The 16,172-nt window shown below is 46.2% G+C and overlaps 1 protein-coding gene across 1 annotated transcript in view; it reads left to right on the top strand.

Moving 5' to 3' along the window:
• The window catches only part of PPIL2 (peptidylprolyl isomerase like 2), a 60,958-nt gene that overhangs the window by 39,456 nt on the left and 5,330 nt on the right, over positions 1–16,172 (top strand). The window contains exons 9-15 of the mRNA XM_088476706.1: positions 6,836–6,911; positions 11,914–12,074; positions 12,203–12,278; positions 12,449–12,555; positions 15,051–15,140; positions 15,226–15,259; positions 15,397–15,514. Coding sequence (XP_088332832.1) covers positions 6,836–6,911; positions 11,914–12,074; positions 12,203–12,278; positions 12,449–12,555; positions 15,051–15,140; positions 15,226–15,259; positions 15,397–15,514 — 662 coding nt within the window. The remainder of the gene's footprint in view (positions 1–6,835; positions 6,912–11,913; positions 12,075–12,202; positions 12,279–12,448; positions 12,556–15,050; positions 15,141–15,225; positions 15,260–15,396; positions 15,515–16,172) is intronic.

The raw sequence follows: 16,172 nt of genomic DNA, 5'->3' as shown, positions 1-16,172 counted from the left end.
TGCTGCAGTTCTCCCGGTGTTGGTCGTTCACTACGACAGACACTTGGGTTCTGGAGGTGGTCTCTCACGGGTACGCCCTCTCCTTCCGGCACAGACCCCCGGCTCGATTCTTCACCACGGGTCTACCATCAGACCGGAACAAGGCTACGGAGCTGCGGAAGGTATTGCACACTATGCTCCAGGCTGGAGTTATAGTGCCTGTTCCATTCTCCCAGAGGGGCCAGGGTTTCTATTCAAATCTATTTTTGGTACAGAAACCCAATGGGTCATATCGTCCGATTCTCAACCTCAAAGCACTCAACAAGTCTTTGCGGGTCCCGAAGTTTCGGATGGAGACCCTACGGTCCATCATTCTGGCGCTGGAACCTGGGGACTACATGGTGTCATTGGACATACAGGACGCTATGGCGGTCATGGCGGCTTCTCTGCGGCTGCAAGGAGTCCGCATGTTGCCGTACTTGGACGACCTGTTATTGGTGGCAGGATCTCCAGAGCTCCTGTTACACCACTTGGACCTGACCATTGCACTGCTGCAACGGCACGGCTGGCTAATTAACTGGCAGAAGTCCACTCTAATCCCGTCTCGGAGGATTCTGCATCTTGGAGCCTTATTGGACTCGGGACAGCAAAGGATCTTCGTGACGGAGGACAAGATCTCTGCTTTACAGTCAAGGGTGCGCAGTTGTCTGCACAGCCGCCGGGTGTCCTTACACTCGGCGATGAGGTTACTGGGCTCCATGGTGTCGGTGTTCGACATGGTGGAATACGCCCAGTTTCACTCTAGACCTCTGCAGCACCTGATCCTGTCCAAGTGGAACGGGCTGCCTCAGTCTCTGAAGTTCCAGACGATTGTGCTCACCCCGGAGGTTCGCCTGTCCCTTGCGTGGTGGTTAAAGATGACCCACCTCAACAAGGGACGTCCGTTCTGGGTTCCAAATTGGGTCCTGTTGACAACGGACGCCAGTCTTCGGGGCTGGGGAGCAGTTTCGGGTCCACACTTGTTCCAGGGCAGGTGGACACCGACAGAAGCGGAGCTTCCAATAAATATCTTGGAACTCCGTGCGGTCTTCAATGCTCTCCTGCAGGCACAGCGGTTTCTCCAGGGTCACCCGGTGCAGGTCCAGTCGGACAATGCTACCACCGTGGCCTACATAAACAGGCAAGGAGGAACTCGCAGTCGGGCGGCTCTCGTAGAGGTCTCTCGGATCCTGGTTTGGGCGGAGCGCAATCTTCCGGCCATATCAGCGGTCTTCATCCCGGGAGTGCTAAATTGGGAGGCGGACTTTCTAAGTCGCCAGGACGTTCATCCAGGGGAATGGTCCCTGCACCCGGACGTTTTTCAACTACTGGTGGACAGGTGGGGTCTTCCAGAAATCGACCTCATGGCGTCCCGGCACAACAACAAGTTGCCGGTGTACGGGTCTCGCACAAGAGACGAAGGGGCGTCTCTGGTGGATGCTCTGTCCGTCCGGTGGACGTTCAGGTTCGCATACCTGTTCCCTCCGGTCTCCCTTCTTCCACGGGTAATCCGGAAATTCAAACAGGAAGGAGGGACGCTCCTGTTGATAGCTCCCGCGTGGCCCAGACGGCACTGGTTCTCAGACCTTCAGGGTCTGTCCGTGGACAGTCCTCTGCGGTTGCCGCTACGACCGGACCTTCTGTCTCAGGGTCCTTGTCTTCACCCGGACCTGACTCGGCTGTCTTTGGCGGCGTGGCTGTTGAGACGGCCATGCTGAGGTCCTGGGGGTTTGCCAGCTCTATGCTGTGTACCATGTTACGAGCTCGGAAACCGTCTTCCGCGAGGATATACCATCGCGTGTGGCATACGTTCTTCCAGTGGTGTCGACCGAGAGGTTATGCACCGCGGGAGTTTCGTCTGTCTCGGATTCTCGCCTTCCTGCAAGCGGGACTAGATCATGGGCTTCGCCTTGCTTCTTTGAAGGTACAGGTTTCGGCCCTATCTGTCTGGTTTCACCGTAGGATTGCTACAATCCCGGATGTGCGCACCTTTATGCAAGGTGTTCTCCGTATTCAGCCGCCCTTTGTTCCACCTGTGGCGCCTTGGGATTTGGCTGTGGTCCTGAGGACTCTCCAAGGACCGCCGTTTGAACCACTGGGCTCAGTGGATATTAAATGGCTAACAGCTAAGACTGTTTTCCTTCTGGCCGTTGCTTCAGCCAGACGTGTTTCTGAGTTAGGGGCTCTTTCTTGTAGACCCCCTTTCTTGGTTTTTTTCATGGGAACAGGGCAGTGCTCCGCACTCGGCCCGAGTTTCTCCCCAAAGTTGTTTCCCAGTTTCAGGTTAACGAGGAAATAGTTGTTCCGGCCTTTAACTCACCGGGTCTTTCCGTGGGTGAGGCCTCTTTGGATGTTGTGCGGGCCTTAAGGACTTATGTGGACCGCACTTCTTTGTTTAGGAAGTCGGACGCTTTGTTGTCCTCTATGGCTTCTGTAAAAAGGGTTGGCCTGCTTCAAAGCAAACTTTGGCAGCCTGGATCCGTATGGCTATTTCTGAAGCTTATCTTCATGAAGGCCTACCGGTCCCTCCTTCTCTGAAGGCTCATTCCACTAGGTCTGTGGGTCCTTCGTGGGCAGCTTGACGTGGTGCCTCGGCAGTTCAGATCTGCAAGGCTGCTACGTGGTCTTCTGTCCATACCTTCGTGAGGTATTACAGGTTTGACACCTTCGCCTCTCAGGATGCTTCCTTCGGGCGGCGGATTCTCCTTTCTGCACAGGAGCGTCCCCACCCTTAAAGGATACTGCTTTGGGACATCCCCAAGGTATCCTGTGGATACCCTATGGACCCTGAAGTAGAAAATATGAGATATGGTAAGAACTTACCCTTGTTATCTCTATTTCTACGAAGTCCATAGGGTTCCACAGGACTCCCGCCCTGTCGCACCTGTGCTGCAGATGGGCTTTGCTCTGGTCACCGGTTTTCCGTCTCCCTCTGGTGAGAATGTGATTCTTGTATGTGTCCAGATCTTTGTTCTCTCTCTTCCTTCTCCTCCTCCGGCCTATGGCTTGGTAACTAACTGAGGTGCCTTGGCCTGGGGGCGGGGTATAGGAGGGGGACCTAGTGCATCCTGGGAGGCTGAAAGCTTAACTCTTTGGTGCCCTGCGACTGACGTCACACCTATACCCCAAGGTATCCTGTGGAACCCTATGGACTTCGTAGAAATAGAGATAACAAGGGTAAGTTCTTACCATATCTCATATTATTGATCTGCCTATGTAATAAGGAACAATTATCAAAGTATTTCACGTTTGTCATGCCTGCTTATTTAGTTTAAATACAATCTGTTCAGTGTACAACTAATTGTATTTCCAAATGTTGCTGTGAAATTGTGCAACAATATAGCAATTAGATGATTATTTTCACAACAATGTTTATTCCTTTTCCTAAAAAGCAACTATCACTACAGAATCAAGCCTGCTCTAAATTCACAGGAGACGTGAAAATAAGGTTAATATAGTATTTTTAGAGGAAGTGTGAATATCCTTTTTAGAACGGCATCACTGGCATTGGATGTATTTTTTGAGTTAATGCTATTGTAATAATTGTGTGACACATCAGATGTTTATGATCAGCATGACTGAAATATTGTACAAATGCCCCATGAACAACTAACATTTGGAATATATGCTAATTTTGACGAATGATTATTAATTTTTATGGGATGCATACAGATTGATGAATACTACCTGACTTCTATTTAATACTACTCGTATACAACCAATGTGCCTAGTTTTTTATTTCTTTCAATATTAATAGGATGTGTGCTGGTGCACAATAAAATTATTTGTTCCACATGATTTTTTCACTGTACGGATACTAATATTTAGTGTGGTCGGAGGTGAACCACGATATTAATACAGATATCTAAATTCTCTTTTTGAATATTTTCACTAGAGATGAGCTGGTTCGGATTAGTTCGGATTTTCCCGCCAAATTCATATTTTTCCAGCCAAAAATCGGGTCTCAGAAAGAGGCAAAACGTCATCTTTCATGGACAAACATCATCATTCCTGGACTTTCCAGGAATGATGATGTTTGTCCATGAAAGATGACGTTTTGCCTCTTTCTGAGACCCGATTTTTGGCGGGAAAATCCGAACTAGTCCGAACCTGCTCATCTCTCATTTTCACCTTTTAAGTAAGGTATCGTGTATTTTAATAATACACTTGATACTGATCATTTTATAAGGGTACACTTTAAAAGTTTAAGTTTTAATAGAGATAATCATATCATGTCACTTCTATATGTGAATTAGCATATTAAGAGTGCCCCCACGAAGGAATTTCTTCTTTTTTCTGCCTGTGCAGATTTCCATTACATCTCTCATCGCATTTGGCAGTCATTTCGCAAACCTCTGCTGCGAGTACTGCGAATAGGCATTTTTAATTGGATTGGAGAATTCTCAGGTACGCACATTCGTGCAAAGTCTTCGAGTTTCATGAAACAAACTTGCTACTCTCAATTCGCACCTAATTGGATTGACCCGTATGTGTTTAATGCATGGTTCTGTTATGGGAAATGTTGGCTTAGCACATCCTCTGGAATAATAGTGGATTCAAATAAATTTGTGTGCAATTTATGAAACGTAATAATAGAGCAGAACTGCTTACGGCATGTGCTTTTGATGGATACTATCTACCTATTCACCCCTTTTTTAATAGTAGAATAAAGCTTGTCACACATTGTTATATTGCATTCCCCAACAGGTATTTGAACCTATGTTGTAGCAGATGTGGCCCAAATGTATCATGATGCCATCAATTTGCTTAGAAACTTTGGGCATCATCATGCATGTTGATATGTCTAATGATGATGACCACTGTTGGTGTACATGCTGAAGTTAAGCCAGAAGTAATCTGGCCGCTCGTCCCCCTCACCCCTCTACCCCAGTACCAATGTTATCCGTTTGAGACATACACATTTGGCCGATTGAACAATGATCAGCCCATGTACCAACCTTGAATCTAGCTGTCAGTCTTCTTTTTCGTGTTGCTACGTGTGTGGTCTCAATGTTTTTTCCCTGGTTCTGATACTCTAGTTGGGTTCCTCTGGAATCCACCTTTACATACGTTGAACACTCCAAAGTACATTGTGAATCAAACGTAAATAGAGCAACCTGTATACCGGATTGGGGCATGCTGCATAGAATCTAACAGGTACTTCTTGGAAAAGCCCATTCTAGGGAAGATAAAGTACTGGTTTTGGTGTGTTTTAGAGGTTTAACAACTTGGCCAGTTTCTCCCCTCCACTATCTCTATGGCAATGAGAAGACTGGGATTGCAGGAGGGCCATTCCATAGTAACTCGCGTTACAAAATGAAATAAGGATATCCATGGCTATCAACAGCAAAAGGAATTTATGTGAAATTATATTTATTTACAGAGAAAATATGACCATTCATGCTTTATAAAGTGACATAGCAAACAATTAGCAATTCCTGTATACAGTTTTTTTTTTTATGTGAGTTACCATGGAATGACCTAGGAGACTTTACAGGGCACAGCACCACTTCGGCCTTATATCCGGGAACTTGATAATCAAATGCCTGGCTGCTATGCAACTGAGATGGTGAAATGTGCGAACTTGGTTTTTCAAGGCAGCATGCTGTCTCTCTGCCCTTGCCTTACATTTGTCTTATAATGCTCCTGCAACGGACGGGAAGGTCGCATCGTATGTGCTGTTTAATATTTGTCGGCTCTACCGATCCCATAGAAGCCTGTACGCACTGAGCTATTTCTGCACAGTTTGTTCGGGGCGTCAGCAGACAGGAGGTCAAGCTGGGGCCTCAGAACTTGGCTGATAGGGAGTGTTTACCCGCTCAGCAGAGTGATCGTATAGGTGTGTACCCAGCTTAAGTACAGTTGTGTATTTGAAGTTTCTTTATGAAGATCTGAAGTTTATGGTGCGTACACACGGTATGATAAAAATGCACAATATGAATGATAACTATATCGACCAGATCGTAAATTTTTTGGTCCCCCCAACGTCCAGCGATGTGTGGGCATGTATGGTTGATAACGATATTGGCTATCGCCCGTGCATGCAGGCCAGCCTGATTGATATCGACCAGGTTACATAGGGACCCACGATCATTGATCGTGGGTCGCTGGCCCGTCGTTGGTGTGCTGGATGAATGATAACGATCATCCAGCACACCGGGAAGGTGCAGGACGATCAAGCAGTGATATCGTTATCGCTGACTGCTTGTACCCTGTGTACGCACCATTAGAGGGTTTTTTTTATTTTATTATCTTCATAAAAGTGATTATTGATCCTCTCTGCACAGGTGGTTGAGGGCGACTGGCAGCAGAATGTCAAGTAAGGGGGAGCGAGCATGTGTCTGTCACATCAGACCATAAAAAGGGCCTGTGGTGGTAAATTAGTCAGAATAAAGGAAAATTGGCTTCAATTTGATGTTGAATTCTGTGGATCAATCAAGATTAGTGTCTGTCTGTGTAATGATCATTTTATCTCTATAGTTTAATCACTATTCACCGCGCTTAATTACAGTAAATGAAATAGTAAATAAAGATAAAGGAAACAGTGGTTTGATAACAGATATGAAAACCCTGCAGCAAAGGGAGGCTAGGATCTCAGACCCTGGCAGTGCATAGAAGGACTGGAGAATTGTATTTATGCTGGTATTCAAGTGTGGAGGAGAGAGGTGCAAAATATATACAAGTTGGTATAAGAAGTCTCGTGCAAAATGAAAACTTTTTAGCAAATAATCCTTTAAATACAAACGATTGCTAAATAAACATACAACATTCAGCAGATGTTCAATTTATACTTTGTTTTTTTTTGTGTGTCAATTAGGATCCCACTCAGCTGGACAAATTCAATGTCTCAAATTTCTTTCATGTGAAGAACAACTTGAAAGTCACAGACCCTGGTGAGTTAGTTCTTTCTTGGTCAAATACAGCATATTATCATATAATTGGGGTCAGGGTTATTCTCCAAGGTTAACTCCCGAAGCTATTCAATTATTATTTGCCGTGTGGTCAACCGTGGGTAACACGCGGTGACCCGTAGATTCTGCGTACTGCTGGAATCTATGGGTTGCCCCGCAAATTAAAGTCCAGAGGAAAAGTGCACCCTCTTGGGCTTAACGCACGGGGATGCAGGACCTAATAACACACGGGGATGCAGGACCTAATAACGCACGGGGATGCAGGACCTAGTAACGCACGGGGATGCAGGACCTAGTAACGCACGGGGATGCAGGACCTAATAACGCACGGGGATGCAGGACCTAATAACGCACGGGGATGCAGGACCTAATAACGCACGGGGATGCAGGACCTAATAACGCACGGGGATGCAGGACCTAATAACGCACGGGGATGCAGGACCTAATAACGCACGGGGATGCAGGACCTAATTGAAGAGGTCCGAGTCGACAATTCGCCACGGGGTAAACCTCATGGCTAATTGGATATGCTTGTATATTTTACAGCCAGCCCGTCCGTTAATCATGCTAAAACAATATATCATGCCAACTTAGTGATTTCTGTTTGTGGCAAGCTTACCGACACAACACATCATATTTTTGGGGTAATTTATCAAATGGGTGCTTTATTCCATTTCCCTTAAAGCCAATATGTTGTCTTATGTAGAAGAGCTAAACTCAGAGACCCAGATTGATCAACGGGTGATGTTCCTTTTTTCACTCATTACTAATCTTAAATGCTGCTTCAACCAATCGTCTCCTAACTCATATGTTTGAAAAATGACAGTGAGCAGCTGATTGGTTGGAGCACCATTTAAGATTAGTAACTAGTAATAACAAGTATATAACTCATTGATAAATCTGGGCCACAGAGGGGCCTGGCTTCTGGCATCCAGACAGGTTTTGCGCTGTCATGTGAATAAAGAACTATATTTAGTATGATTAAATACTATACAGTACAAATTATGGCTCATTGGGCACCATCATTTAGGCTCATATCGAAATTATAAATGACTGCTAAACTTAAAGTATATTTATTTAAGAACTACTTATAATAATTAAAAATATACATGTAAAATCTCAGGTTATCAGAACTGAATATATTTACGATAAAGGTGTGATCATAGAGGGGAAAGACTTTACTACATGTGCCATTTTGTTTATTTATAAGACACCACTATAGATCTATAGACACAAACAAGGGAAATACAGCTGATAATATTTTATGACGATAGACTGATAAAAAAAAAAAGTTAGGTTTTGCATGAATACATAATTAGCATGCTGTTAGCATAATTATGTAGACAAAAGGGGAGAGAAACCTTCTTGCTCGGGCTTACAGTACAGTACAGAGGGCAGAGGAGAGGAAGGCAGATACTGCTGAGTTAGGCAAAGTGGTGGTAAGCTAGAATGATAAATAAGTTTGAAGACTGGGATGCTGGGTGAAAGTCTGGTACAGCCGGGAGAGGGCATTCCAGAGAATGAGAGCAGTTTGGGAAAAAATCCTGAGTTGGAATTGATGATCATTAGAGTAATGCTGGGTACACACTAGACGATATGTCGTCCGTTCCTGTGGATCGAAGCGACATATCTGGTACATCGCCTAGTGTGTAATGCGTGCTCCCGTGGGCCGTTAGCGACATCTACAGTCGGCCCAACTGCAGGGCCGTCGGGGATGTTGCTAACTATGCTATGCTGCAGCATGCAAGTCGGACCTAGCATCGGCAAGTGTGTATGCACTTTCCGCATGCTGGGTCCCGCCACCGGCGATGTCACGCTGGGTACACATTGTCTAATGTGTACCAAGCTTAAGGAGAGTATGTGAGGAGATGAGGCTGGAGATGTAGGCAGGAGCAGTGAGGTTGAGAGATTTGTAGATGATGGAGAGGTCTAAATTTGATTCTGAGGGTAATAGGGTAGCCAGTGGAGAGACTGGCTGAGGGGCTGAGCAGAGGTAGATCAACAAGAGAAGAAAATGAGGTGGTTAGTAGAGTTAATGGATAGACTGAAGAGGGATGAGGCGGGAGTGAGGAAACCATAAAGGAATAGATCACGGTCGTCTAGGTGAGAAACGATGAAGGCATGAATGAGTATTTTAATAGCTTCCAATGTGAGAGAGGGACTGATTCTGGAAGTGTAAATGATAGGATTGGGAGAAGGACTGAATGTGGGAAGAGAAAGAAAGGGCAAAGTAAATTATGACACTTAGACATTGGACTTAGGAGACACAGGAGAGGGAGACGTTATTCACAGAGATGGAGAGGAGGAAGCACAAGCCGGAGGTAAAGATGATTACCGTATATACTCGAGTATAAGTCGACCCGAATATAAGCCGAGGTACCTACTTTTACAGAAAAAAACTGGGAAAACTTACTGACTCGAGTATAAGCCTAGTGTGGGAAATGGCAACAGCTGGTAGTGCCCCCAGTAGTAATTCCCCCTGGTTGTGCCCCCAGTAGTAATCCCCCCCTGGTAGTGCCCCCAGTGGTAATCCCCCCTTTCAGTGCCCCCAGTAGTAATCCCCCCCTGGTAGTACCCCCAGTAGTAATCCCGCCTTTTAGTGCCCCCTGTAGTAATCCCCCCCTTTTAGTGCCCCCTGTAGTAATCCCCCCCTGTAGTAATCCCCCCTGGTAGTGCCCCCTGTAGTAATCCCCCCTTTTAGTGCCCCCTGTAGTAATCCCCCCCGTAGTAATCCCCCCCCTGGTAGTGCCCCCTGTAGTAATCCCCCCCTGGTAGTTCCCCCAGTGGTATTCCCCCCTTTTAGTGCCCCGTGTAGTAATCGCCCCCTGGTAGTGCCCCCTGTAGTCATCGCCCCCTGGTAGTGCCCCCTGTAGTCCCGTCCCCCCCCCCCTAGTAGAGAGAGACGTGATAACAATAAAAAAAAAAATAAACACCTACCTTCGGCCGCTTTGCATGGGAGAGACGTCGTCATGACGACGTGTCTCCCATCACCCACTGCGGGAGCCGGAAGATGGCTCCCGCAGCGGGAGCAGCAGCAGCCGCTGAGAGTCTGACACTCTCTCAGCGGCTGCTGATTACAGCAAACACATAGCTGCCGGCTCCGGCGGCTATGTGTTTGGCAGTGTGTAGCGCTGACCGAACTCCGTCCGGTCAGCGCTACACTTGACTCGAGTATAAGCTGAGGGGGACTTTTTCAGCACATTTTTTGTGCTGAAAAACTCTGCTTATACTCGAGTATATACGGTAGTTCAGTTTTAAAGTGTTGTGCTTTCCAGGAGCAGTTGGCTGACATACAGGAGGTGGGTGACATGGGAGAGAGCAGAGGTAGAATGGTACCTTTAGTGTATTGCAAGCGTACAGGTGGTCCAAATCATCTGTTAAGCTCGCAGAGATATGTAAACGGAAGAGGGCCAAGGACAGAACTTTGGGATCCTGACAGCAAGGAGAGGTGGAGGTAGCATAGATATGGAGAAGAACACACAGGAGGTGAAAAAGGAGAGCGCAGAGCTGTGGAGCCCCATGGAGTGGAGGGTTTGGAGGTGAAGTGGATGTTTACCTGTGTCATATGTCACTGTGAGGACAAGGAAAATAAGAATACTGAAGGAACGGTTGGGCACGTACAAGGAGAGAACAGAGTCATGGAGGGTTTGGAGGAGGAGGATGTGGTGATCAGCTGTGTGAAATTCAACTATGAGCTCAAGAGTTTGCGTGACCTTGGTGAGGTCAGTTTTGGTTGAATGAAGAGATTGAAGCTTGATTGGAGCGGGTCAAGGAGGGAGGGAGTGGGTGAAGAATAAGGAGGCAAGGCGGTTTTACATCACCCGCTTAAGGAGCTTGGAGACATAGGGGAGGAGAGAGATGGGACAGTAGTTGGAGAAGGAGGAAGGGTTGACACCTGATTGTGCTTGAAGAATGAGTAGAAGGTACCAGGGGAGAAAGATAAGCTAACCAGGTGGGCATTGTGGGAGCTCGCCTCAAGAGAGCTAGGAAGAGATGGTGTTAAGAGGGCAGGAAATGGTTAGAGAGGATGGCACGTACTTCAGGGGAGAAGGAAGACTAAATTGTTTGTCCTGATTGTGGGGGAAGGGGATAGGGAGGTGGAGGTAGATCCTGAAAGGATGGGATCTTATGGTGAATGGATATTTTGGAGATAAAGTGAGTGTCAAAGCCACGCATGTTGAAGGAAGGGAGAGGTCTAAGTTGAAAGTAAGACAGCAAACATAGCAGACTTTGGGCTTAATTCAGGGGTGATTTTGCTATAGCGCCGACTGCGTCTCTATTCAAATTTCACGCCTAATGGTCTTTCTACTGAGACCTCTATCTGCTGTGGGGCTAACTTGTTGCTCTGTGTATTCAGATGCGCCATTGTTCTAAATCTAAGATTGCACCAGCCCTATGGAGGTGCAGAATCTCCGTCTGAACATGACTGTGTCAGTGCAGCTGCGTCTTTAGACGCAATCGCTGGCTGCAGCACGCCTGTGTATGGCTAACTACCCTTCTGTTACCACCTAGAAACTGCCTTGAAATGACCTCTCTGCGCGTCCATATTCGCTCAGCGTCTCCCAGCGGTAACTATCAGGGCGCATGCGCAGTGCCACTTGGAAACGTGCAATAGGTCCACATTGGGTATTGTGTGCAGTTACCTCGGAATCAGGCCTTTACTGTCTGTTTCCACATTACTGAACACTGCAGCCATGTTCTCCTCCGCCTGAATGGCTGATAGCAGAGAACACTAGCTTGCTGTACAATTTGGCCTAGCCTTTCTCACTTCCAACTTACCTATAGATGGACACACAGGAATAGGCTGAGCGGCAGCCACCTGTGCTAGAATTTCTATGCTCATGCTCTGACTAGTCCATCCATTTATTATTTTCTTTGTTCCTGTGCCTTTTTGTTTTGAAGATTAAATGTATTGGAGTGTGGTTCTCTTGCCTGTAGTAAAGTTAAAATTTGTTTTTCATTATCCAATACCATGATGAATTAGATGAGGAGAAAGCTCGTCTGGACCCATCATACCACCTGAAAAACGCCAACATGGAAACAAGGGAGACGTTGAGCGAACTGTACAAGGAGTTCAAAGGAGATGAAATGCTGGCGGCCACTATGAAAGGTCCAGAGAAAAAGCCGACTGATAAACTAAATGCCGTAAGTGTCAACTGCTACATTAGTCTTTACTTTACCTTAAAAAAATAAAAAAAGGTTCAGCTGGCAAGATCTATTGAATAACAGGCTAAAGCAGTAAGACAGCTCATTGTACTAATTTGTTTATGCAGGCGCATTATTCTACTGGAACAGTGAGCGCATCTTTCACCTCAACAGCCATGACTCCTGAGACCACCCATGAGGCTGGTAAGTCCAGCTGTCTTTTCCTCTCTGTGGTGATGTACACTGATGTACCTAGCTGCAGCTGTACTATGCTAATGAGAGCATACAGTATAACTTATTGTCCTTCTGTAATGGGGTATGTTAGTCTGAATGGCCCTCATTACCTTATCTTCTGTCTTTCCTACGTTGTGCAGCCACCATTGCAGAAGACACAGTGCGTTATCAGTATGTGAAAAAGAAGGGCTATGTCCGTCTGCACACCAACAAGGGTGACCTTAACCTGGAGCTTTATTGTGACAAGGTGAATGCTTTATAGCATACAATAAGGTACATTAATGCAACATTTAAAAGGAAGTGATCTGCCTGGATTTAATGTAATAAGGCAGCACAAGCAGCTACGTGCATGGTAATTGTTAGTGGCTTGGTATGATTCATAACGTGGGCGGATGTGTCTAGTCTGAGATAACCATCAATATGCTGCTGTTCACATTTAACATTTCCATGATTGATGTGCTGTTTGCTGAATCGTTAGGGGAAAAATGCAACATAATTAAAATGACCAACATAACAAGGAACCTTATAGCGGCTTCACTGCTAAGTGATAAGTAAGAATTCTTTTTTACCTTCATATTAGAGACCTTAGCTGCCATAGCAACACCTTATCAGCTTCCAGATATTTTTCTTCTTTGTTACTGTGGCAACAGGGACCCGGGTGTGTCCTACCAGCAGCTAACCAGGGGGGTGGTGGATGAGAGAAATACAGTGCTAAATATTTAAAGAAGTTGTGACCCATTTTATGTGACATGAAATGCCCTTAGGAATATGAGCTGTATTATCATTGCTACTAATCTAAGAATTAGTAATGTAAAAGTTTGGTAATAAAAGTAACTACAATAGCTCTTTTGCTATAACATGTTTGTTACTGAATAGTAATTGTGCCAAAAATGTAACTCTGAGGTAACAATTTTTGTGTGTGAGAGTTGGCCACTTTGAAAGGGGGTGTGGGGCCTGTCCGTCCACTGTCCCGCCTGCACAAAGCATTCAGCAGCCCCCTGACAACTCTCCACATTTCACTTTAAAAACTAAAATCTGGTTAATAACCACATTTTTCATAGAAAAACAATGCATTTATTAATACGGTGAGAAATATAACTGTATTGTATTGTTTTTCTATGAAAAATTTGGTTATTAGCCAGATTTTAGTTTTTAAAAGTAAAATGTGGAGAGCTGTCTGGGGGCTGCTGAATGGTTTGTGCAGGCAGTGCTAGTGTTCAGTAGGGGGCAAGGGTAGATAGTAGTGGGGGGAGCAAGTAGGTGGTTAGGAGTAGGGAGGGGGTAAGGGAAGATATCAGCTGGGGCAACACTGAGGCCAAGGAGGAGGTTAGGGCCAGGCAGTGCTAGGGGTGGGGAGGGGGTAAGGGCAGACAGAAGGGCAGCTTAAAGTAGCGGGTAGCAGCAAACCCATCACCTTCGTCCCACCACCAGAAACACCAGCATTACCGCTTTGCCAAACTGTGGAATCCCCTTCTGGCTGCTCGCCTTCCCCCTCTTCACTGTTGGCAGCAGCTGTGGGAAGTTTCCATCAGACCCCCCCCCACCACCACCACCTGTCATAGCACCACCAGCGCACCAAATCAACCCCCACCCGCTTACTTCAATTATCCTCCAGGTCAGGGAATGCAGCCACACGTGCAGACAGTCTTCTCGTTACAGCTCCGCGTGTAGCCGGGTGCCTGGTACACTTTCGAAATATGCTGCCCGGCTGCCACCGGTGTAGCTGTGTAGCTGGGGGGGCGTTTGTATCTCTGTAGGGCTGGGGGCCGGCCTCTCGCCGGCCGCCATCTTTGCTGCTGGGGGTTAGCTGTGGTGACGGGGGCCATCAAAACGCTGGGTGCTGCCGGGGGATGCTTGTGTCCCTGTGGTGTTGGGGGACGCAGCATTCAGGAGGTAAGGCGCCAAAGGTCTGGTTCCACCTCCACTTTGTATAGTCTTCCCTGGCCGGGCCAGGGAGACATCAATCAGGTTTAGGGCTCCCGGGGGGGACTTAGGGTTAGGCACCCCCCCTTGAGGTTATGGTTAGGCTAGGGTGAGGTTGGGTTAGGCACCCCCCTCGGGGGTCTTGGGTTTAGGCAGCGGGGAAGGGGGGGGGGGGTTAGGTTTAGGCACTTGGGGGGAGGTTAGGGTTAGGCACCCCTAAGGGAGGGTTAGGGGGGTAGGTTAGGTTAGTTAATACTTGCCTAGGGACGATCTGGATTTCCAGCGCTGTCGGGCTGCCGCTGCCGGGATCTGTTCCAGTGTCGGGCGGCCGGCGGTATTTCATACCGATTCCCTATATAGAGGACAAATAGAGATGTGGCCCTTAGCAACTAATCCAATGATTCCTACAAATTGATTGCTATGTTCAGCTTGCTCATTTGCCCTCTTTAGAAGGTTTGATACATCTCCCCCTAGGTTCCTAGTGCCCTTTTATCTGTTTCTTGCTAAGTGATGACTAAAGACCGAAGATATGGGAAGAAATTTATAGCTCTTCTGCTACACATAGGCGTACTCCTACAAACGTAATATTTGTGTAGTTGCCTGTAAAATATTTTTTATCATTCACAGTATTTTATTCTTGTAATTAAATAGTTCTGTCATGCTTTTCTTATGGTAAAAATACTTTCTAGCAGTTGTATATATTTAGCAATGCATTAAATTACATGATTCATATGATGTTTTTAACCTCAGCCACCGCATGCAAGTTTATTTCACTCCATGTCTCTGTATCTGAATGGTAACCTTTATTCTCCTTCCTAGATCCCAAAGACCTGTGAGAATTTTATCAAGCTCTGCAAGAAGAACTATTATGATGGCACCATCTTCCACCGGTCTATACGGAACTTTGTGGTAAGTGATGCCCTGCGTATCCTGTACCAATTCCAGCCATGTCGTATGTGCATCTCTTTCACTGCATGTTTCTTGATATTTGCAGATACAAGGAGGAGACCCTACAGGCACAGGGACAGGTAACAGCTACTCTAATTCCCTCGACCATACTTTCAAATCATAATATTCATACGTGATCAGCTCATAACGTATACACTCCCCCTTCCATCTTATTCTGCAGCTCAGTTACCAGTTATGTATATTTTTTGTTTTGCAGGGGGCGAGTCCTACTGGGGGAAGCCCTTTAAAGATGAGATTAAACCAAACTTAACTCATACAGGCCGTGGAGTTCTTAGCATGGCAAATACTGGACCCAATACAAACAAGTCCCAGTTGTAAGTAACTGGTCTAGATCAGTGATTCCAAAACTTTTTTGGACTGCCTTCCCCTTGGTTCCATACATTTACTCCAGTCCCCACCCCCGCAACCATTGAGTCATTACTCAGCACAAATTATTCAAAATTTAAATTAATGTTTTTAGTTAAATTGTAATATAAAAAGGTATCGATTAAGAATAAAGTTTACATTTTTATTTAATTCAGAACACTAAAACAAGTGAGTTACCTCTGTCAGCTCTTGCAGATATAATATTCAGTTTATAGTGATTTATCATATAGATGCAGACACAACTGCTATTCCTACAATATGTGCTCCTGTGATACCTGTTGGGACTTGTAGTTCCACAACAGTTGAAAAGTCATAACAATAAAATACCAGCCTACTGGGGTTAGAGAGCTGTTTATGCTGTAGCATAAACCCCTCTCTGCTATCCCTATAGACCCCCTTTCCCCTCTGCCACCACCTCCTAAGCCTCCTCCCTGACATTTCTCTGCTGGCTCCCCCAGAACCTTCTCCATTCCCTTATTTACTTCTCGGCTCAGCTGCGATGATGTCACACACATTCCCTATTTGCAGTGTTTCCCCTTCTTACTGCCGCCCTCACCGCAAATTGGTATGAGGACCTCGATTTGCCTACACTTAGCTGCCCTGACT

The sequence above is a fragment of the Taudactylus pleione genome, unplaced genomic scaffold, assembly GCF_031769625.1.
Source record: "Taudactylus pleione unplaced genomic scaffold, aTauple2 ptg000191l, whole genome shotgun sequence".
NCBI lineage: Eukaryota > Metazoa > Chordata > Amphibia > Anura > Myobatrachidae > Taudactylus > Taudactylus pleione.
The sequence above is the reverse complement of the archived record's forward strand: the minus strand, read 5'-3'. Positions and strand labels throughout refer to the sequence as shown.